At 60.8% G+C, this 21364-nt stretch overlaps 1 protein-coding gene across 2 annotated transcripts in view; it reads right to left on the minus strand.

Moving 5' to 3' along the window:
• Positions 1 to 21364, minus strand: part of FAM135B (family with sequence similarity 135 member B) — a 156739-nt gene that overhangs the window by 42889 nt on the left and 92486 nt on the right. For both annotated transcript variants that reach the window (XM_045861243.1, XM_045861242.1), the window contains exons 4-5: positions 7182 to 7321; positions 1311 to 1381 (exon numbers count right to left, since the gene is read on the minus strand). In XM_045861243.1, the coding sequence (XP_045717199.1) occupies positions 1311 to 1381; positions 7182 to 7321 (211 nt within the window). The remainder of the gene's footprint in view (positions 1 to 1310; positions 1382 to 7181; positions 7322 to 21364) is intronic.

The raw sequence follows: 21364 nt of genomic DNA on the forward strand, positions 1-21364 counted from the left end.
ATGCCGCCAGCAGAACCGACGGAGGGGGAGTGCCCCCCAGAACCTGAGGCCTCAGGAGAGGGGTTTTCAAGTGAGCTCGCCCTGCAGCCCCTAGAAATGGGGGGGACCTTGGGCCTGGGTGCCTGGCTGATCCCGCAAACGTCCTCAGGAGGGAAGCTGAGGGGGGCAGCCGCATCAGCCAAAAGAAGACTGAGCCGCAGAGCAGGGGAGGGGACCCCACCCACAGGCGGCGAGGGTCGGAGGGTCGGGGCTCACTTCCCCAGGGCCAGATGTGGGTTCTCTGGAGAAGAATCTTACGAAAGAGCTCCCTGCAAGGGGCGAACACGCCAACCACAGGAGGCCCCGCGGCAGCACGCAACAGCAGGGAGGAGCTGGAGGGCTGCCCGAGGGCGCCGTCTCCAAGGGACGGCCGCGAGCACCAAGAGCAGCGCCAAGGACCAGGCGCCTCCCTCTGCACCGGGCGGAGAGCCCGTCAGCATGCACACCGGTGGGCTGCAGCGCTGCCCGTGCAACCTCCACGTCCCCGCCGTGCCCGGCCTGCACCGCCCGGCGGGGAGGCGGGAAGGACACACGGTAAGCGGCCTGCTGCCCACGGAGTCCCCTCCCCAGACAGAGCCTGGGGCCCGGGGGTGAGGCAAGGCGACAAGGACAGTGAAAAGAAGCTGCGAACTGGGTGCGAGTTTGGAGATCCCGTCATACGGTTGACCAGATTTCTCAATGCCTGGAAACAAAGACTATTTATTTATTACCCACCCCTCCCCCACCGCCCCGAATCCCGGAGGGGCTCGGGCTCTGCCGGTGACCCCGGGGTGGGAGGCGGAGCCCGCGGGAGAAGCGCAGGGGAAGCAGGTCCGGGAAAAAGGAGCACAAACGGATTTTCAGTGTCAGACGGCAGCGACCCAAGAGCAGATATCCGTGCCAAGTGGTGGGGTCCCAGCGGACCCTCCTCTGAGTCAGAAGGGAACTTGGAATCAGAGGGGGCCAGCTCAGAGAGGCCTGCATCTAAAAACCTAACGAACGCCGCGGTGGAAGTGCATGGAGGGCCGGGCAGGGGCAGGCGCAGGCCCCAGAAGCCGGGAGTCGGGGGTGCCCTGTGCCTGAAGTGTGGGGGTTGGAGTGCCTGCCCGCGCAGGTGAGCTGAGCCCCGGCCCCTGGGGGAGCCGTGGGTGCGGACAGGGCACCGCGGCGGGCCAGCACCTGTCTGAGGACGTCCTGAGGCGCGTGGCTGTGAGGATGCCCCCGGGGAGGGAAGGGCCAGGGTCCATGGCGGGGAAGCGACACCACCGTCCAAGGCTTTGGGGGACACTCACTGCTGCTCGCTGTCCGTGAAGTGCAGGTCCACCTTGAGCTGGAAATCCACTTCACTCAGGGCCTCCTCCACCTGCGAGACAGACAAAGTTCAAGGGAACTCAGGGGCCAGGTCAGGCCCAGGTGAAAAATTCAGCCGCTCCCTTTCCCGGAGTTCAGAATGGGAGTCTCGCCACGAAGTTAATGGTTTAGGGCTGGAGCAGAATTTCCACGTCTGCTCTGTGGGATTCTGGTTGAACAGGATGTTTTTGAGTATTACATTACGTGGAAAACAGGAGGGACGGACGTACTCCAACTTGGGGAAATCCAACTGCAGGAAACCACTCGTGAGACCCCTTTTCTATGTGGCCGGGCTTTTGAGAGGCTCCTTCTGCCCACAGACGATCTGGGGTCGCTTCGAGCAGGGTGCGGTGACCCAGCGCAGCCCCCGCGTGGGGGCAGCGGAGCAGGGAACCCGCTGGGTTAGTGACCATGGTGACATCGGTGGTGTGGTCCCCTCTGCCCTCCGGCGCCCTCGCCTGCCCCCGCTGCCGTCCAGGGGTGCAGAGAAGCGGATGCTCTCGGGGCACGCAAGTCATTTCCCAGCGTCCTGAGAAAGCCCATCCTTTGTCCTGAGAGCCGGTCCCCGTCACCATTTACTCTTCAAGACACCTCAGCATCTTATGTCCTAGCCACGGCTGCATCTATTCCTAGCTTTCCAAAAATATCTGTTTTCACTAATTAGCACAGGAATCTGTCTGTCTGTTGTACCTGCCAGGTGCTCACGTACCTTTCGTAGATGCTACCCCGCCCCCACAGGAAACACTGTCACCTCCCCTCCCCAGAGGGAGCTGCTTGCTCCACACCAGACCTCACCTCAAAACACGCAGGTCAGGGCTGTCCCTGGCTCCTCCCCGTCCCAGCCTGGGCGTCCCTGCAAAGCGCAGAACCCTGGTTTCTTTGACCTTGGCATTCAGGGCTTCCTGTTAAATTTGCTTCAGGTTTATGACCTGGAAGCGTGAGAGTCCAATTTCATCTGAAGACAAGAGTTTTTTAGCCCTCATAAAGTTGCAAACATTTAAAAATCAAGCAATGTTACATTTCTATTATGGGTTTCGGCTTATGGAGCGGGGAGAAGGAAGAGGGGGAGGAGGAAAGGAAGGAGAAAAACAACCCCTACAACAACCACCCCCACAACTCAACCACCCCCGGCCATTCCTGTTGCCCAGTGTCCTAGTCAGCCGGTGTCAGTAAGGGGAGCCTCATCTCCATTCCTTCCGGGTCCCCCCCCCAGCTCCAGGAGTAGAGCATGCCATGCAGAAAATGTTAATGTGTCCTGAGGGATAAATAGAACTCTTCTCCACCCCCACCCTTCTTGGGTTTGTTTCTTTGCCAGAATGTTCTCATCCACCGGGAAGGAAATCTCTCACCTAAAGTCCTCTTCCGAAAGAAGTTCCTGGTTAAGCATAGCTCAGGCAGAGACATATGGGTGGAATTTATCTTTAGGTCCCCGGCGTTTTAAAATTTGTTGTGGAAAAAAAGCATTTAAAAGTTAACATTCTGCGGATCCGAAGGCTATGAATAACTTCGTCTCCTAGCTTTGTTTTGCATAATCAGGAAGCTCGCTTTGTACACACAGCCCAAGCGCCGCAACCCCCTGCCGCCACTTCCTGGGGGTGGGGGGAGAGCCAGGCCAAGCGCAGGGCCCCCCACCCTTCGCAGCTCGCGCTGGCGGCTGAGCAGATCCACGGTGCACGCCGGCGCCACACCTGCCCGCCACGCCGCCGCAACCAGGGGACCAGTCCTGGGCGGAGCCCGGCGATGACGTCACCGATGTCTCAAAAAATTTTTCACTTCAAGGTGCTCCAGAGTGAAGTCACCAGCTGCTCTAACCACTCATTTCATAGTTGGCTGTTGGCTTCCTGCCCTGCCCTCCAAACACACATGTTCACATGTGCACACACACACGCTCACACACTCACATGCACAGTCCACGGTCCCTCTGTCAGGCTGCCTCGTCTCGGTTAAACACGTCCCCTCCCTCCGAAGGTCATTTTTTCCAGCATCCGGAAGCAGCTTTGCACAGAGTAGTGGAAACACCAGGAGCCAGCACCTACAGAAGACCCACTGTGTAGCTCCCAGGATACTATTGAATGTGCATAAAACTGTGAGTTAAGGAGCACTGTCCCCACTTTCAAACGAGGACGTGGAGGCTGGGTGTGGCAGAGCCGCTCTCCGAAGCCCAGCACGTCAGACGGGATCGCTACCCCTCCCCCCTGTAAGCACCCGGTCCGCAGCGGTCTCCTCTCCGCCGCGGCTGCCGGGACGCTCGGCACCTCGCGTGCGGGCCAGCGTGAGCGAAGGTCCCTCTCCGCGTGTGCTCCCGCTGCACTGACCCCGGGCCTCCCCCTTTCTCTGTTGTCCTGCACTCCTGCTCACGCTGTTGCTACCCTGCTTCCTTTCACTAAACTTGGTGTGCGGGAAGCTTCCCAGATCTCCTGGGGGGTCGCACAGAGTGTTTAAAGTACAAGACCCCCCCGACCTCCGCACCCCCGCTCCTCACGGCCATCGTGCAAACACCCATCTCACGCCTCAGGCTTCAGAGGCTTCTGCCCCCAGTCACCCCCGGCCCTGACTGACTGCGTCCCCCCTGGGCAGACGGGCCCTTCACGGCTGCGTCTCCCGCAGCACGTGGGACACAGGCTCGACCCGTGGGCGGTGCCTCGATGTCTGTCCGCCACGAGGGCTGTGTGCGCGCGTGACCGTGAACTCTGGCCATGCGGCATTTCGGATTTCGTGAGCAGTCAGTCAGTCGCTGGGTAAGAGCGAACGGGTCCGTGTCGGACACGTGGTTTTATGGGCAGATCCAATTAACTCCCACCGTCGCCGATCTGTACCCAGGGATCAACGGTAACAGCGCTGCCGTGTGGGTGGCCCCGAACACGGGACTAAACCGTCAGCTTGCAGAGCCCAGCGAGTTCTCCCGCAGAAGGAGACAGGACACACCGTCCAGCCGACGCCCCGTTCGACCGCAGCACGCAGGCCGGTGACGGCCGGCCGTGAGCCACGCCTCCGAGTCGGTGTCCGGAAAATTAAACGAGAAAGGCTTGAGCCCGCTGGGGCCGGAGCGAGACTCCGAGGGCATCAGGGTGGAACAGTGACCGAGGCGCCCGAGGGAGGCCCAAACCCGGCCTGCAGGGACAGCCGCTCTGCCCAGGAGGGTCCTGGAGACCAGCGACAGTGCCCCCTTAGGAAGTGCCCTCCTTACCACCACTCGGGGGGGTGGCCTTGAGCACGCACCTGAACCTGAGCTCCTCAACGCTCAGCCTTTTCCTGGCCTGTCCCGTGACCAGCAGGGTCGGGGAAGGAAACAGGTGACACACTCCAGGTGAGGGCTCCCAGGACAGTCCCTGGAAGGAGGAACTCACAGACCCTCCGTACACCGGGGCTGCCGCACCCCCCACCCCGGGGTCGGTGGGGTCGGGCAAGAGGGCCGGTCGGAATTGGGAGAGGGAGCTACTTGGTGCGGCCCCGCCTGAGGCCTCAGGTGGAGGCACACAGACCGCGGCGGGCTGGCGAGCCCTGGACCCCGCCTGTCTAGAGGGCGAGGGAAACCCTGATTCGCAGCCCTGGCCGCTCCTGGGGGTGAACTCGCCCATCGCAACTGGCTTCCGGCTACTGGCGAGAAGCCGCGGAACTCGGAGGAGGAAAGAGGTGGGGATCCGTGGCTCTCAGGCGTCACGCTGGCCTCAGCACGCCGATGGACGCAGACCAGCCGGTGACCCGGCACCCACGGAGTCCAGGCAGGGGGTACGCTGGCCCCGTTCCCCTCTCTTCCTCCAACCACCTGCGGGCCTCTCACGGGCCAAGCCCAAACAGGACCCACAAGGTAAGGACACAGCTGGTGGGTGTGGGCAGGCAGCAGCCTCCAGGGCCCGAAGCAGGTGGGGAAGGCACACAGGAACGGACAGGTAGCACAGCTGACAGGGGTTCATTCTGGACTTTTGGTCTGCCTTCTAGAGCAAGTGCCCGTGGCTGCTGTGAGGCACCCGGCGGGCAGGGACCCAGTTGTCGGGGCTCACCGGGGAGAGTCCTTTCTGTTTGCCAAGAAGGGCTTCCAAAGGCCCCCAAAAGAAGGGGCTCCATATTCGGTTTTCCCTTCTCCCGGCTAAGCCACCACCCACTCGTTATTTGCCGGGACGCCCCCGTGGCAGGGATGCAGAGAGAGACAGGAGGCTCCAGCCCCGACCAGCCCGTGCCAGGAGGGAGCGTGGCCACCCTCTGCAAGGAAACCCGTGCACCGCATGGCACCGCACCGCTCCGACAAAGCTGCTGGCCGTCCAGCACCGACAACATGCTCTGCTCCCCTTCCTGGGGCCTTCGGGGCTCGTCCGGGGCCTCCGGGCCCGCCCCCCTCAGGGCCTCTCTCTGTCCCTGCCAAGCCCCTCCAGGCAGGCCCTGCCCCCGGCTCTCGGCACGCCAGGCCCCCTCCCCCCCGCCCACACTCGGGTCTCAGCTCCACGGTGGCCTCGCCTGCCTGCCACTCGTCCTCCCGAGAACAATCTCCACCCTCGTGGGATCGGGCTGAAGCTGGGTGCTGGTGGGCCCTCTCGTTGCCGGAGCACCTACCAGGAGGCGGGGCAGGCCCTGCAGAGTGGGCGGGCCTCCACCGGGGAGCGAACTCCCCCTCCTCCTCCTCACGCCCCTGGAAATTTATCTCACCTTCGAGCCAGCCAGCCGAGCACACAGCAGTGGGAAGGCCCAGGGACAGAGGCCCACGGTTTATTTACCGGACCACGTCGGGATATGTCGATCTAACATTAACAGAGAGGCCCCGAGACACCCGGGGTATTTTCCCGTTTGCTGTCTCATCTTCCGCCCATCATTGGTGTGCGTAGTGGGAGTTCAATAAACCCTTGGTGGGAGGATGCACTAACGAAGCAAGAACCAGTGAGAAGGCCGCGCCTCCAGCCGCACAGGGTGTGTGGTCACTACCCAGACCGCAGGAGAGGAGGGTGTCGGGTGGCCGGGAGGCGCGCCTCTGCGCACCACCTGGGGACGCCTCTTACCAGGCGCCCTGGGCCAGGAGCACAGTTCCGCCTCACTACGGGGGTGCCGGCAGGAAATCTGCCGCTGGAATGCGGCGGCAGGGAGTGGAGGTGGGACCAGGGGCCGGGCAGCCATGGTCTCGACCTCGAACATTCCTCTGCTGGGCGGGCATTCATCTGATGGATGAGGCTTCTGCGGTCAAGCTCCCGGCAAACGGAATGAGGCTCCCGGGCCTCTGGGCTCTTACGCTGTTCCCCGCTGACATGACCTCCCCCTCTCTCTCCGTCTGCCGCACCTCCAGTGTGCGCCTCTCAAAGCCAGCTGCTTGGAGAAGCCGCTGACCCCTCTCAGAGCCCGCCCGTCCCTCCCCAGAGCGCCACTGCCCCTCCGTCTACACAGAGGGCTCTGTGGGTATCCTCCATCCGGGCGCGTGGTGACACACTGCCGACACCGCGCCCCTGACCCTCCCCAGTGCCTCCAGGGCAGGGGCCTGCTCGCTGCCTTCCTCGGGATCCCCCTCGCCCCAACCTGCACCCCGAGCCCTGCACAAAGCAGGTGCGCACAGAGCATGCCTGGACCGATACACAAAGGGGCAAAGGGCAAGTGAGGAGGAGAGTCGGCAGGTCAGTCCAAGGGGACTTCCCGGAAGAGGAAATGGGCGACTGCAGGCGTGGAAGAAGGGGCGCACCAACGTGAGCGATTGCAGGCGTGTCCTGCCATCACGGACCCCCCATCGGTCAGACTGCACGGCGAACCCACGGCTTCCGTGACCGCGCACCCCTCGACGGAGAGGACAGGCGCAGGGAAGGGGCAGCGCGCGGCGGCCGGCGGACCCCGGGACTCACCCGTTCCCCATCCAAGAGCAGGTGAGCGCAGAAGACGGCGACGTCGCCGACGGGCACCTCCTCGTTCCTGTAGAGGATCTGGAAGACCCGGCTGTGCACGGTGCTCTCGCAGACGCGGGCCGAGTGCAGGCCGCTGCCGTCTGCAAGACAAGAATCCGCGGGCGTCCGTGAGCCCCGGGACCAGCCGGGGCCCACTGCCCCCTCGGGTGTCTGTCCCCATCGGCCCAAGGGAAGGAACAGCCCCAAACCGCACTCCACGCCCAAAGATTAAAACCACGGCAGGGTGAGACGCCATCACATGACGATTTCTGCTCATCGGATGCGCTGGCATCTCGGAGAACCTGGCTCGGCCTCTTGTATCGACCATGTCACTTGGCCGGATCACTTGCTACGCTGTCGGCCATGCTAGGTTCCTTACCTGATGATGTGTCCCCTCCTCCGTGAAGCCCCCCGTGACCCTCTCCCCCAGGAACAATGAGGAAGCCGAGGACAGCAACTGCCCTTCGCCTGCAAGGACATCCTTGTGCCCACACAGTCGCCCTCTTCTGGAAGTGGATTGGCACAACACGAAGAGCACTCTGTCTTGCGTTGTAGGCGAAAGGGCTCATTCTAATTGCATTAGATACCAAATTTTTTAAGGGAACTTGCCCGTCTCCATGTCCTCCGACATGTCCCAGATCTACCCTGAGCCCTCAAGACCATTTCAGGGTTCAGTGGAACTTCTACATGACACACCTCCCCGGCGAGCTCGGGAGCCCGGCACCGCTGACCGGGGTCACCGCGGAGAGCAAAGGGCGGACGCCCTCACAGCGCCTCACGCGTGCACGGCCCAGTCAGGGAAACGCAGGACTGCTCTGAAGTAATCGATGCTCGTGTTTCCACAAGGCAACGACTCCCTTCTAACAGTGGCCACCGACTTGCACGTCACAGCTTCCTAAATGCTTTCGAAGGTGCTCCTGCCCGCAGTCCTTGCAGGGAGTTACTGGGCCAGGTGTGACTACACACGGCAAGGCCCGGGTCCTGAGAAGAGGCAGGGCCCTACTCTCCGCGGTGCCACAGGGCACTGCGTGGATCCCTCCTCGCGTGTGTCTATGTAACACCTGAGAAAACAGCCTCCAATAAATGCAAATAAAGCAAAATGAAGAGCAGCCACCGCTCACTTAGCAGAAGGCCGGTACTCTATGAAGCCCCACTGAAAAAATGAAATAGCATGGTTACAAAGGGAGCCAAGAAAATAAGGAACATCCATCCAAACAGCAAAGGAAAAACGGCTCTGGTACCTTGTGTACTGTTCCCAGACGGCTTCGAGTCCCTTGGAAACGAGGACAAAACGTCCCTGTCACCTCCCAGCACACAGTGACATCTCAGCCAACACCTGCCTTGCGGCTGCCGAGTGGGAAGCAGAGACATGTAAAACCCCAGCTGGTTTCCAAGGCTGCTGGGAGGCACCTGCTCTTTAACGGGAACTTCGTCGTGAAGGGCCTGGAGCAGCCCATTTGAACCTGTTGGATTCACAGTGACGTGGCCCTGAGGTCGCCGTGACCCTTGTGTGCAACTGCCTCTCCGTCTCTTATTTGCTGCGCCAGCCCTTTATCACTGTCAAGGTCTAGTTCATCCATCAGCCAGACCGACACCGTGGCAGAGGAGGGAAGGTCAGAGCAGCACGGGGAGGGACAGCCAGTGTGACAGTCCAATCACTTGCCTCCCTGGGCAAGTGACATCACCCCTGCGACAGCGGCTTGCCACGTGACAAATGGGCACATCCACAATGGCCCCCTGGGGCCAGCGTGGACATAAGGAGGATAAAATAAATCAAGAGCCTAAGCCTGGGCACGTAGCAGGCAGGTAATGCGCAGCAGGATGACCTTCCAGTCGAGGTCGGACACAGGCCTGAGCCCTCTCGGTGGAGGCCACGCTCCCTGGCCGCCCTTCCGCGGTGGACTGAACGCCCCCGGTTTGGAGGTTGACACACTAGGCCGCCCGACTCAGCGGTCTGTGCAGAAGGTCGCCGAACCCCACGGGGCCCCGTGACGCCCAGGACGAGGCACCCCTCACACCCGATGGGACGTCCTGTGTCATTTTCTCATCACTGTTCAGTAGGACGTGACACAGGTGTCTTCTTCCGGGAGCAGGCTCGCTGATCACGAGGCGCCCGGTGGGACGGTGGGACGGTGGGCATCGCGGGGACAGCGCCCGCCTGCTTTGCTCCCGCCGGAAACCTCCCTCCTTAAACGACAACCCGCACTTGGGCGCCTGCCCTTTCTCCTGCCCACGCCCCCCTCGGCCTGACACCGGGAAGGAAGCACTGCTCTCTGCTCCTGGGCAGGCCGCCACCCCCCCCCCCGGGGGGTGTCCTGTGCTGGCTCTCCTGCTCACTGTGCTGAGCCCTGCTCGGCAGACACGGGGCACCGGGCCCCTCCCGTGCTGCTCCCCCTCCTGGCACCCCAGGCCCTGGGCACCCAGAGGTGCGGGAAGCGCGTGCTCTCTGAGCCCTGGAACCGCCCGCTCATGCTGCGGGGTGCTGCCCCTTTCTAGCTGTGGGGTAAGAGCCCCTTTTTACTTATTGTTTGGCAGCCAGACTTCTACGGAAGCGGCCCAGTGGGCAGGGGCCGACTATGGGCGTCTGACACGTCTGTCTCTTTGGGTCGGGGTTGGTGCCATGCGTACGTATCTGAGACCTGGCTGGAACTTCAAGGGAAGACAGGTGGAAGGCAGGTGAGAGGAGGAGGAGGGGGCGGAAAGGAAAGGGGGGGTGGTTGGAGGAGAGAGAGAAGGCAGGGGAGGAAGAGAAACCAGTCAAGGGCCCCACCCCAGCGTCTAAGAACCCACTCCGCTCCACTCCATCCAGAGTTCCAGGCCAGAAGGCAAGAGGAAGGCCTTTTGGTTCTCACGTTTCTTCTCCCAACAAAATGTGAACCACCCACACCCTTTGTACCTACGTGCCTCTACGTGTCTGCAGCTCGAACGCCGACCCCCCTCCCTTGGCCAAGCGCCCTGCCCAGCCCTCCCGGTCCCTGTGGGCGCGATCACAAAGTTCCCACAGACCTCGCTCTCTGCCCCGAATCCAGGGGACAGCGCTCCCGGGCCCTGAGCGGCAGCCTGAGCCCTCGCCCACCCTGAGAACTCGACCGTGCGCAGAGGGCCCCCCAACCCAGAATTGGGGCTGTGCTACACCGTCAAAACGCTGGGAGAGCCCCCCACCCCCAGGCGTGAGGACGGCCAGTTGAGTCTGGGCTGTGACCAGCGCAGGGGCCGGGAAGCTGCCGCCGGACTCCTTCCAACCCGGGCCGCCTTCGCCAGGGAGAACCCTCCGGCACGCTGGCGCTCACGGCACTGGAGAAGCCAAGTCAGGTTCTAAGCAACTCAAGGTCAAGACCTTGGCTTTCTGACGGTCTAGAACAGGACCTCCTCCTGTAAGGCAAGTGTACACACTTGCCCACAGTTCTAGACTTGCCCACCCCCCCCCCACTTCTGTGCTCTGTGGCCTTGGACAGGCCATGACGTCCGAGCTTCCTGAGGGAGAGTCACGCCCCGCCCAGTCCTCATAACAGACCTAAGGCTCCAGGGAGACGAGGAGCCAAGAAGTGTGTGGTCAGCTGTACAACTCTTCAGAACCCGGGCGGGTTTCCTGCGGGGCTGAGGGTGGCGATGGCAATGATTCCTTATACCACACAGTCTTATACCAGACAGTCTTCTGCCTGCGTCTGGGAACAGGGCGACAGAAAGGCCCTTGAGGCTGAGCTCCGTTGTCCTTTTCTAACCAGGTCAGAGAGCAGGCAGAAGAGAAAGCCACCTCGAAGTGGGGGTTCACTGCTTCCCCAGGAAACGCCCGGCGGGGTTTCCCCTAACGTGGGGGTGTTTTCCGACTGGCAGGGAGGGCGAACACACCACCAGGGTGAGGAGCTAGAACCTTCTGCGGCTCCAAGAAGGCTGCTGCTTCTCCTGGAGACCTTGTCACCCCAGCACGGTGGACCAACGTGCACAGGGAGAAAGGGGTCCCCTGGGAGAGAAGGGGGCGACATCCCGGTGACTCTGTCTGGAGTCTGGAGGTTGGGGAGGCCTGCTGGTCGGGGACAGGCTTGTCCCACCACCGAGGTGTCGGCACACTGTGTGCATTGGGCATGGGCAGCTGTTTCCAGGAACGACGGTGCCCTGACAGAAGCTGGGGCCCCGGATGGTGCCTCTGGGTGCTCACCACAGCCCCAGGGCTCAGGAGTGAGAGGCTGGTTGGCGACACCGTGGCCTGCAGTCTCATCTGGCGCAAAGCCCGAGCTTTGAAGAGCAATGGTGGAGAACATGGGCGTTGCCTGAAGCGGCAAAACCTGGGCAACCGAGGCGTGGGCCCTCAAGGCCCAGCAGGCCCCTGGTCCAGCAGGGGGCTCACCATGGAGGGTACGGCAGTCCCCCTGACTGTCGGGCGCCTGTCCCCAGACCCCCGGAGGCTGCCTGAAACCCCAGGTAGTCCCTAGCCCTATACAGGGTGGGCAGGAGGAGGTTCACAGTTCTTCATACAGAAAAAGATGTGCAGATTATGATACTATTACATTGACTTTATTAACTCAAAAACATGTCACAGTGCAACTGTGCACCCACTGTTGCCCACACCCGTACATACTGTTTTTTCCTACAAAAAAAGTTCAATTTATAAATTAGTCATAGTAAGGGGTTAACAACAACTAACGGCAAAGTGGAACAGTAATAAAAATTATTAACTGTGGCGTTTCCTTCCTCACCTAAGGGCATGTGCATTGATTTGAGAGAGACAGAGGGGAAGAGAGAGAGAGAGAAATATTGACTGGTTGCCGCCCACACGTGCCCAGACCAGGCATCCAACCCGCAACCCAGGAGTGCACCCTGATGGGGAATCGAACCTACAGCCTTTCGATTACGACATGACACTCCAACCCACTGAGCCACACGGGCCAGGGCCGACTGTGGCATGTTTAATTATAACGAGGGTGACCGAACACAGGCCCTGCCATGCTGCCACAGCCCCTCTGACAGCCCAGACGCAGCAAAGTGACCCGGGGGGGGCGGGGGCAGACGTGCTGGACGAAGGGATGACTCACATCCTGGGCATGATGATGACATTTCAACACGCTATTCAGAACGGTGCACAATTGAAAATTTATGAACTGTCTATTTCTGGAGTTCTCCATTTAACATGTTGGACCGTGGTGGGCCGCAGGTACAGGAAAGCACAGGATGTGAAACTGTGGATAAGGGGCTCCGGAGAACCCCCCTCAACAGGGACTCCCGACGCACGGCAGGGGTGACCAGACCCCCTTCCCTCCGTGCCGGCGTTTGGAGGGGCCCATTTCCCTGGGGAGCCTCGGAGCTGTCGGGTGCCGGGTGGTGGGAACGCAGGTGGGCACCTCTGCCCCCAGGGCATTTAGACCCACAAGCAGCTCCGTGGAGCGTCTGGAAGGATGCCAACGCACCTGTGCCTTCAGTTCCTGAGGCGCATCACACGGGTGACACATCAGTGCTGGCTGTGTTTCACTTGTCATTTTTATTGTCTTTCCAAAGAATATCCAGCATTTTGAGTGCTTTCTACTTCACGTGCGCTGCCGTACACGGAACATTAAATACCTGGCTTCCGTGCACGTGGATGAGTGTGAGCCTTGTCCACAACCCCATATTAATATGTGTCTATGATTTATGCCATCACAGACATGTATCTGTTTATTAAATTCTTATTAATCCCCTTGTGCATCAGGCCCCGGGCACAACCCTGGGACTCAGCAATGAGCCATCAGAGGGATCCCTGAGGGGGTGTCCCCCACGCCTGTCCCCGGGCTGGTAGTCCCCCTGCTGTCTGTCCCCCAGGCGTCTCCTTGTGAGAGTGAATCCTTCATCCTTCCAGACCCATTGCCTCGTTGGGACCATCTTGGGCAGCCCACCCCCACTGTTCCGACTGAGCTGGCCACTCAGGCACCGCACGCTGGGTGTGAGCAGAGCTGGTGCTGTTTGTTAGCGCTGTGATTTGGGAAAGTCCCTTCTCTGTGACATGGGATTCACACCAAACGGCTTTGCTCATGTCTCCCATCCAAGCGCTAACCGGGCCCGACCCTGCTTAGCTTCCGAGATGAGACGCGATCGGGCGCCTTCTGGGCGGTGTGGCCGTAGATGGGTTTGCTCTACAGAAGCTAGCCTGAGTCCCGGGTACTTCCCATTCCTCTCCCACGGGGGCGTGAGAGCCTTTATTTCGCTCACGAGGAGACTCAGGGTCCGCCGCCGAGGGTAAGTGCAGCCTCGCCGTTGAACACAGTCTAGGAGGAGATGGCACCACGACTTCAAACCTCAGGGCTTGTCCCTCATTCTCTCACCCCCTAGTCTGAGCGCTCCCTGGTCTATCCTGTCACCAGGCAACCGCAGGGGCAGCCGGTCAGACACACCGCCCGTCCCTGGTGGTGACGCAACGAGGACAGAGGGCGCCCTTCCGCGCTCAGCCCGGAGTGCCCCACCCCGGCCCCTCCTCGCCGCGCTCCCACGACTCCGCCACTCCCGCTGCACAGCAGAGGACGCTCCGTCCTGGAAGGACGGCTCCGCTGGTTGTGCACACTAGAGCCACTCGAATTTCCCTCCGTGCACCCATCCGTGGAGTATTCATGAGTGTGGGGGGGGGCAAGGGGGAGGGCTGGGGGGACATTTCCCGACGTGAGCGGTGGCTGACGTATTCGGGAGTCTGACTCCTCACCCACGCCGCATGAAAACCCAAGCCGCGGGGCAGACCTTGGCCTGGTAGAAACCCCCGTCTCCTGCAACCGAACCAGAGATCGGAGGACAAAGTGCCACTTAACCTGCTGAAAGCGACCAGGCCTGATGCCACAATTTACTAGCAAGCATCCACCCGTCCACACTGAGCACGCTTAATTACTTAATTACAAACCAGCGTGATGGGCCCATTGAGAGAGCCCAGCGAGGCCGTCGCTGGAGAACACTGTGTTAGCCAACCCCGTGCGTGCGTTGCTATGCAACCCCAGAAGGACGCAGCCAGCATGCGCCTCTCAAGGACTCGTCTCCTGGCCACACACCGAGCTGAGCCTCGGTCTGCTCCCCTGTGCGGTGGGGATGGGCAGGAACAGCCGGCCCAGGCCCGGGAAGGGGCTGCCTGGCAGAGCACCAGGCGCGGGGTCTGGTATTTATTTGCCAGGTGCTCGGGCAAAGCCTGCTCACCGAGAACTCTCGGGGCAGTGGGTCAGGAACCCTGCCGCCCTGCAGTGCTGGTGCGGCCCGGGGCTGCGGGCGCTGGCTGAGAAGACGGAGCATGGGGCACCTCCCTGCCTGCTCCCGGGAGACTTGGGCTGAGATTGGAACTCGGCTGGCCTCGGTCCCTTTCTTAGGCAAAAAAGTCAGCAACAGCAGGACTCTGCACGCCCCTTCCCTGCTGACAGAAAGGAGGTCCCAGCACCCCTCGCTCCTTGAGATGGCTCCCCCAAGCCTCCCGAGTTTCCAGGTGGTAAGCCTGCGCATCGGTCTAGATCCAGGTTTTTGCTCCCTGGAGGGGGTTCCTCTCTCCCCAGGGACCCCAGCCCACCCCAAGGCTCCCCGTACGGCTCATACACTGAGAACGTGCGAGTGGATGACGCCAGCCCACCTCCCGAGTGTGCGTGATCTCGCACACTCCCCGCACTACCCTTTGGGTGGCAAGTACACACCGTAAACCTACGCCCCCAACACAGAACCTTCCATCGACGTTCCCGCCCGCCCCCGAGAGCACAGACCCGCTCTCCAGCCCACGGCGACCTTGGCTCTAATGGGAGACCATGGAACGCAGGGTCGGCTGTGGCTTGCTACAAAACTAGTGCGGAGCCCAAGAGTCACGGCCGAGGCCAGGCGGCCACTCGGCGTCTGTCTGGACAGAGATGGGAGTTCCCTCTGGGGACCAGTCCCACTGCCCCAGAATCAGCCACACGGACCAGCCCAGGAAGATCAGCAGCCTCAGCGCCCCCCAGGAGCTGCACCCCCATCCCCCCCAACACGGAGCCATGAACGAGTGGAACTCCCCATCCAGAAAGCCTTCTCAGCTGCACCCTCTCTGCCCGTGCCTCACCTGCCCCTTTTGGACTTTGCCCTGACCACGGAGACGCACACCTGGGTCATGCCTGCGGTCAAGAAAAGGGACGGGATCGTCCACGAGGGCCAGCCCAGGAGCCGCCCGTCAGAAGGCATGCCCGGCACAGCGGTGGGCAGCATCCCACGGGCCACCTGCTGCCTTGTGGGCCCTTAGGAACCAGAGGGCCTGGGGTTGGGGCCAGGCCTACTGGCCAGTGTGGGGAAGGCCAGGCCAGTGGCTGCTGTTTCAGCTGCTCGCAGCAGACGCCTTGTGTGAGTGGAAATAAACACAGCGCCCCACACCACGTGCGGGTCAGTCAGCCGGTCTTCCCGAGACCTGGCCCCACGGCCAGGCTGGGTGTCCTTGCTTCAGCCAGAGTGACCTGAGCTCTTGTCCTCCAGGACACGGAGACCTATGCAGCTGACAGTCCTTCCTCCCCATCCTCGGCTCCATTCCCTTGTGCTGCACACCTGTGCCGAACGTCCCAGCTGCGCCGTCCGTCTGCGCATGAACTCGGGAGTGACTGCAGGGCTGGCTCTCTCCCTCCAGATGGCCTGCAAGCCTTAGCATCCCAGCTCACTTGGTGACTTGGATGGGTTGCCCTTACTGCACCTGACACCTCGTCGTTGACCTTGGACTTGACACCCAGCAAATGCAGGACGGACAGGTTTCTACCACACGGCCAGACCAAGCTCCGGGACGATTCTTGATCTGAACTCCTGCACGGCCGCCTTAGCCCCGCCTACAGCTGGCCCCGCCTCGGACGTAGCTGGAGCAGCTGGAGTGAGCAGCGCCCTCCCCTTACAGGACCCGAGACTTCAGGGAGCAGGACCGCGGGGCGCTGGTGCGGGAGCTGATCCCGCCCCCTCGTGCTGGCCCATTTCAAACCCTCGTGTGCGCGGCTCAGGGCGAATGTGCTCACCTCTGTCTCCTGTTCACTGACTCCTGGACACCACTCAGCCTCCGGAGATGCCGCTCACACCCCCAAACCCTCACACTCCACTCATCGAAAGTATTAACAACCCCAAGGCCCGGGCAGGGCTGGAGACTCACGAGAGTCCCCGCTGTCGAAAGAGGCCCATTAGAACTCTGTTCGCGTGAGTGAATGTCAGGAGCACCACACACCGAGCTTCCACTTCTGCCGGCCCGTCGGGGGTCGGTATGTGTGGGGTCCAGTTCAGAGACACGGCAAGATGACGCGAGGAGTCTGGAGAGCTGCTATAGGCCATGGGGACTCAAGGGGGACACTAAGGGGCTTGGGTTAGCGTCTAGATTTCCCCCATTACGAGGACACGATATTCCTGTCATCGCTTTGCTTTCTGTAAAACGGAGCTTTGATCCTCCATTCCAGGGTGTCGTGTGGAACAATCAGATGATGACAATGCGCGTCTGCGGCTCGCCGTAGAGAAACACTGCGGTCCGGTGTTCTAATGCCGTGCTGTCTCGTCCGGGGGGATCGGCTCACGCTGACACCCGCTTTGCCAACTGCAGGCGTCCCTCCCGTCAGACCCGGTGGTTTCTCGCTAACTCCCAGGGGTCCCTGCACAGCGCTGCCCCGAGGGGGGGTCGCTGACGTTCTCTCTGAACACCCTGTCTCTCTGACACTTCCCTCCACCAAGCTTTCTCCTTGACACCCCTCAAGACCCTGCGTCCTTTGTCCCTTCTTCCGACGCCCTTCTCTCACTCCCTCCTCTGTCCCTGGAGCAGTTACCCCCTGCTTGCTGGGAGCGCCTGTCACAGAGCGTCCCAGAGGGACAGTTCTGTGTCTTTCCGTGACCAGACCGAAGCACGTCAGGGCGGCTGAGCATACCACTTGCCCCGCCCCCGCCCCTGCCTCCTAGTGAGGAGCTGGGCCCAGGAGGCTGGGATTCGCATTGGTTAATGAATGGAGAGCCTCATCCTTCCCTCAAAGTCCTGCCCGTGTCTCTGTGGCCTCGCAGGCCGTCCCCTCCGCCTGGAGATTGTCTCACTGAGTGAAGCTGGAGGCAGCAGAGAGTGACGTCTGATCTGTATGCAACTTCTGACTCTCTACGCGCCTCCAGGGACTGACCCTGCGGAGCCTCATGTCCTTCCTGGTAAGTGGATCGCGGGGACCTCCTCTTCCGGGGGGTCATTGTGACTGGGAGAGGACACAAGGGCAGGTGTCGCTGTTTTTACTAAAAATGTGTGCCTACTCCCACCTCATGCCCCTCATTTATACACGTGGGTGTCCCATTCAGTCCCCGTCCTATTTTGTCCCCCATCCCCTCCTCGCCTCCACCGTTCTGCGAGCTGTTCGGGGGCCCGGGGCACAGCACCGTCACGCGGGGCTCTGCCCTGTGGCCTCGGCGAGCATTTCGAAGAAACTAAGACTCTGGCGGAATGGCTGGTGGGGCACTAGCCTGGGACCAGGATTCTCCCCACAGAGGAGCTGAGTCCTCAGGAGGAAAGGCAACTTTTCTCTGTCCACCTCTGAGCCACCATCCTAGGTCTGAGGTCAGCGCACCCAAGCCGGGGACTGGGAGCTAGAAGGAAAGCACGCGGCTCCGTGGACCCATTTCACAGGTGGGAACTGCGAGGCTCGGGGTGGTGGAAACTCAACCCAAGAGCAGACCAGCGCTGAACTCCAGGATCCGACACCAAGTCCAGGGCCCCGCCCGCTCCCCTCCCCGGTGCTCCCTGGGACAGTGGAGGGCCACGTCTCATGATCTCTCAGTGCACTTGTATCTGAGCAGATTCTATGACCAGCCCCTGAAAGCCGCAGCGACACCTGCCTGGGCGCCGGCCAAGGCTCAGCCAGCGGGCTCCAAACTCCGGGCTCGCGTAGCTCTTCGTCCTCAGGACCAACCACTGCCACCCTGCAGTCAGTTATACCAGGTGGCCCCTCCACCAGCTAAGTTCTCTCGGCCCAGACAGACCCACTGCCCCGGGCAGCACGCAGCTGCGTGCTAGACGCTTGTTGAAGGTGGGTTTAAAGATATATTAGTTTGGAAAAAAAAGGATAAAGCCATTAATCCATTGACCTTTAAAAATTTTTTTCAAATAACTTCCTTCTCACTTGATCATTAGAAAACAAATGACAGGAACGTGGAGAAGTCAGGTCGTCCGCTCGACACGACGGGGCGACCACCCGGCCGCAGCGTGAGCCGGAAGCACCCGGCCCCTCGGCCCTCCTCGCTGACGGAGTCTCGGAGACGCGGGCTCCTCCTTCGAACGCAGAAACGGGGGCCCTTTTCCCCTGGAAGCGGCGCTTGGTGTACGCCTTGGACAATTGATGATGGACGTCTCTTTGCGCCGCCGCTACAGGTCTGTGAGGACAGGGGTGGGCCGGAACGCCCGGTTCAGAAGGCTGAAGCAAAGCGCGCTCGCTTCAAGGAAGGTAAACAGGAACATTCATTTTCAGGAGTCACAGCTCTTATGGTGCTCTAAACCAGACCCATATCGACCCAAACTTCTCTACACTACAGCGATCAATACTGGAACGGTGCTTAAGTGAAGAAAGCAAGCCGGATGCAGGCGGAAGGCAAAGCGTCTTTAAATGACGTCTGGAAGGGAAGTGAGGTTCTTGTCACTGGGCCGCGCACCCTTGCAGCCACCCATCCAGCCACCGACTCAACACCCAGCCCTGGGTGACACAGGTGTGATACCGCGCAGTTGACCTGTATGTAACGAGTCTCTCTCCTCGTAGGATGTACAATACAGAAAGAGAAAGAAAAACAGCTCTCAGGTCATGGAAGCCACCAGTGCAAAAGCAGGAGGAAACAGGAGTGCAGACACTTGATTTGGGGCGGGGGTGCTGACGGCCTGAAGATGGAAACAACCATGGTTACGGGCTGTTGAAGCTGAAGTTCCACAGAGGCCGCAGCAGACCACCGTGCAGACCAGTGTGCGGAGCCAGGCTTGGAAGCAGAGCTCCCGGAGGCAGGGGCTGGGGGCACCGCCCGCGGAGCCCATGGTGGGGGCAGGAGAGTGGCGTGGCGCCCGTGGAGGGGGAAGACAGGATGGGGAGACAGCACAGAAGCCGCTGCTGCCGTGCAGTGGGTCTCCGTTTGCACCGCCTCCCACGGAGGAAAGGGAGAAGTATCCCCTCCTGCCGTCCAGGCATGCGGGGCCTGCTCTAGGAGCTGTATATGGACTCCTGGCCTGGCGACCAGAGGACCCAGTGCACGTTCACTTCTCAGGAAGTCACAGCCACCCCAGGCAGAGAACAGAGGCTAATGCACTGGATGTTCAGGATTTTGTTGACTCAAAAGAGAGAGTATTTATGGACCAGGGGTGAGGCCCTTAGGGAGAAGAGCTGGTCTGGTGTTATTTTGAAGCTGTGATCTACCCATCCATTCATCCATCCATCCACCCACCCATTCATCCATCCATCCACCCACCCATCCACCCATCCATCTACCCATCCATCCACCCACCCATTCATCCATCCATCCACCCACCCATCCACCCATCCATCCACCCATCCATCCACCCACCCATTCATCCATCCACCCACCCACCCATCCACCCATCCATCCACCCATCCATCCACCCACCCATCCACCCATCTTCCCATCCATCATCCATCCACCCACCCATCCATCCAGGATCCATCTACTGATCCATATATTGAGACACCCATGGGTCCATTCATCTACTCATTCACTCCTCACCCAACCACTGACCATCCAACCTCAACTCACTCATCCTATCAAACATGTCTGAGGCCAAAGTAGATTTGACACACCCTTGGTTTTTAGGAGACCCCAGAGGGTGGTATGGCTCGTCCCAGGTGGGGACCTCCGCACTTCGGCGTGTAACTTTGCACCCAGCATCCCCGAGGATGAAGGGCGAACCACCGAATGCACCTGCACTGGCTTCTCCAGGGTACAACCGAAGGGGACGAAAAGACTCCAGCAGGGAAAGCCTGTGGACGAAACCCGTCTGAGTACAAGACGGAGCTGCAGGCAGGCTGAACGGCAGAGAGTGGCAGGGGTGGGGGTCCCGGAGGGTGCATCTCAGCAGCAGCACGGAGCAATGTCTCAAATGCAGAACGGCCGTGAAACCAGACAGACACAGGCACAGGTCCTGACCCCGCCCCCCAAACCCCTCAGCCTCGGCTTCTGCTGCTGCACATTGTCCGATACAACCGTGCGGCAGGACAACAAATTCCATTCGTGTGAGAACAAAAGCCCGACTTAGGCTGATAGGCAAAAGCTTTGACCCATCAGACGTCAAAGTGAACATTTATTTTTGCTAAAAATATCCTAAACACAAAGTGAAACGCCAATGTACAGAATAGGAGAAGTGATTTTCTGTGCGACGGAGCGAAGAATCGCCCTCAAAGACACGTCTGGCAGGAAGGTAGGAAACAGAGTGACATCACTGAGGAGCAAACGATCCGAAGGAAAAGAAACCGTTGTAAACAGGCCATTCATAAAAAGGAAACGAAAACAGATAAGCATTGTGCACAAAGACGGTCAACCCCCCGCCCCCCGCAATCAGGGAGATGTAATCCCGCACAGGACACCTGATGCGCGCTCCCAGGTGTGTAGGCTGATGCGCCCTCCCAGGTGTATAGGTTGATGTGCCCTCCCCGGTGTGTAGGCTGATGCGCCCTCCCAGGTGTGTAGGTTGGCGGGCCCTCCCAGGTGTGCAGGTAGGGGGAGACAGTCTCATTCTCCACCGGCGGAAGCTGCCACGGGCACTGTGAAATGCACGCCCAGTTTTCTCCCTGGACGGGCCCTTCACACCGTGCACGGGAGGCGTGCCCAGAAAGGCTCACTGGGTCACTCACCATCATTTACAAACCCCCCAAGCAGGGGCACAGTCCCCAAACGGGGGGCACCAAGGGTCTGTCGGTGGAGAAATAGGTGTTGGTGAGTGACTCTCCCTGCGTGAGGACGCACACCTCGCCGGGAAGGAGAGGAAGCAGGGGTGCAGCAAGGGTGATGTTGGGGTGAGCCTGCAAGGCAGGGGTCCAGGGTGGGGAGGCCCTTCCAGGGGAACAACGTCCTGAAGGATCTGGAAGACAGGAGGGGAGACGAGCGGGAAGGGCGGAGGGAGGCGAGGCTATGGCACCAAGCCCGCGTGCGCGCAGGCACGCAGGTGAGAGAGGGGCAGGGGCTCTGATGGACAGCCCGGCCTCGGGCGTGGCCGTCGG

This window comes from Phyllostomus hastatus, unplaced genomic scaffold, assembly GCF_019186645.2.
Source record: "Phyllostomus hastatus isolate PE091 unplaced genomic scaffold, TTU_PhHast_1.1 phas_scaffold_21, whole genome shotgun sequence".
NCBI lineage: Eukaryota > Metazoa > Chordata > Mammalia > Chiroptera > Phyllostomidae > Phyllostomus > Phyllostomus hastatus.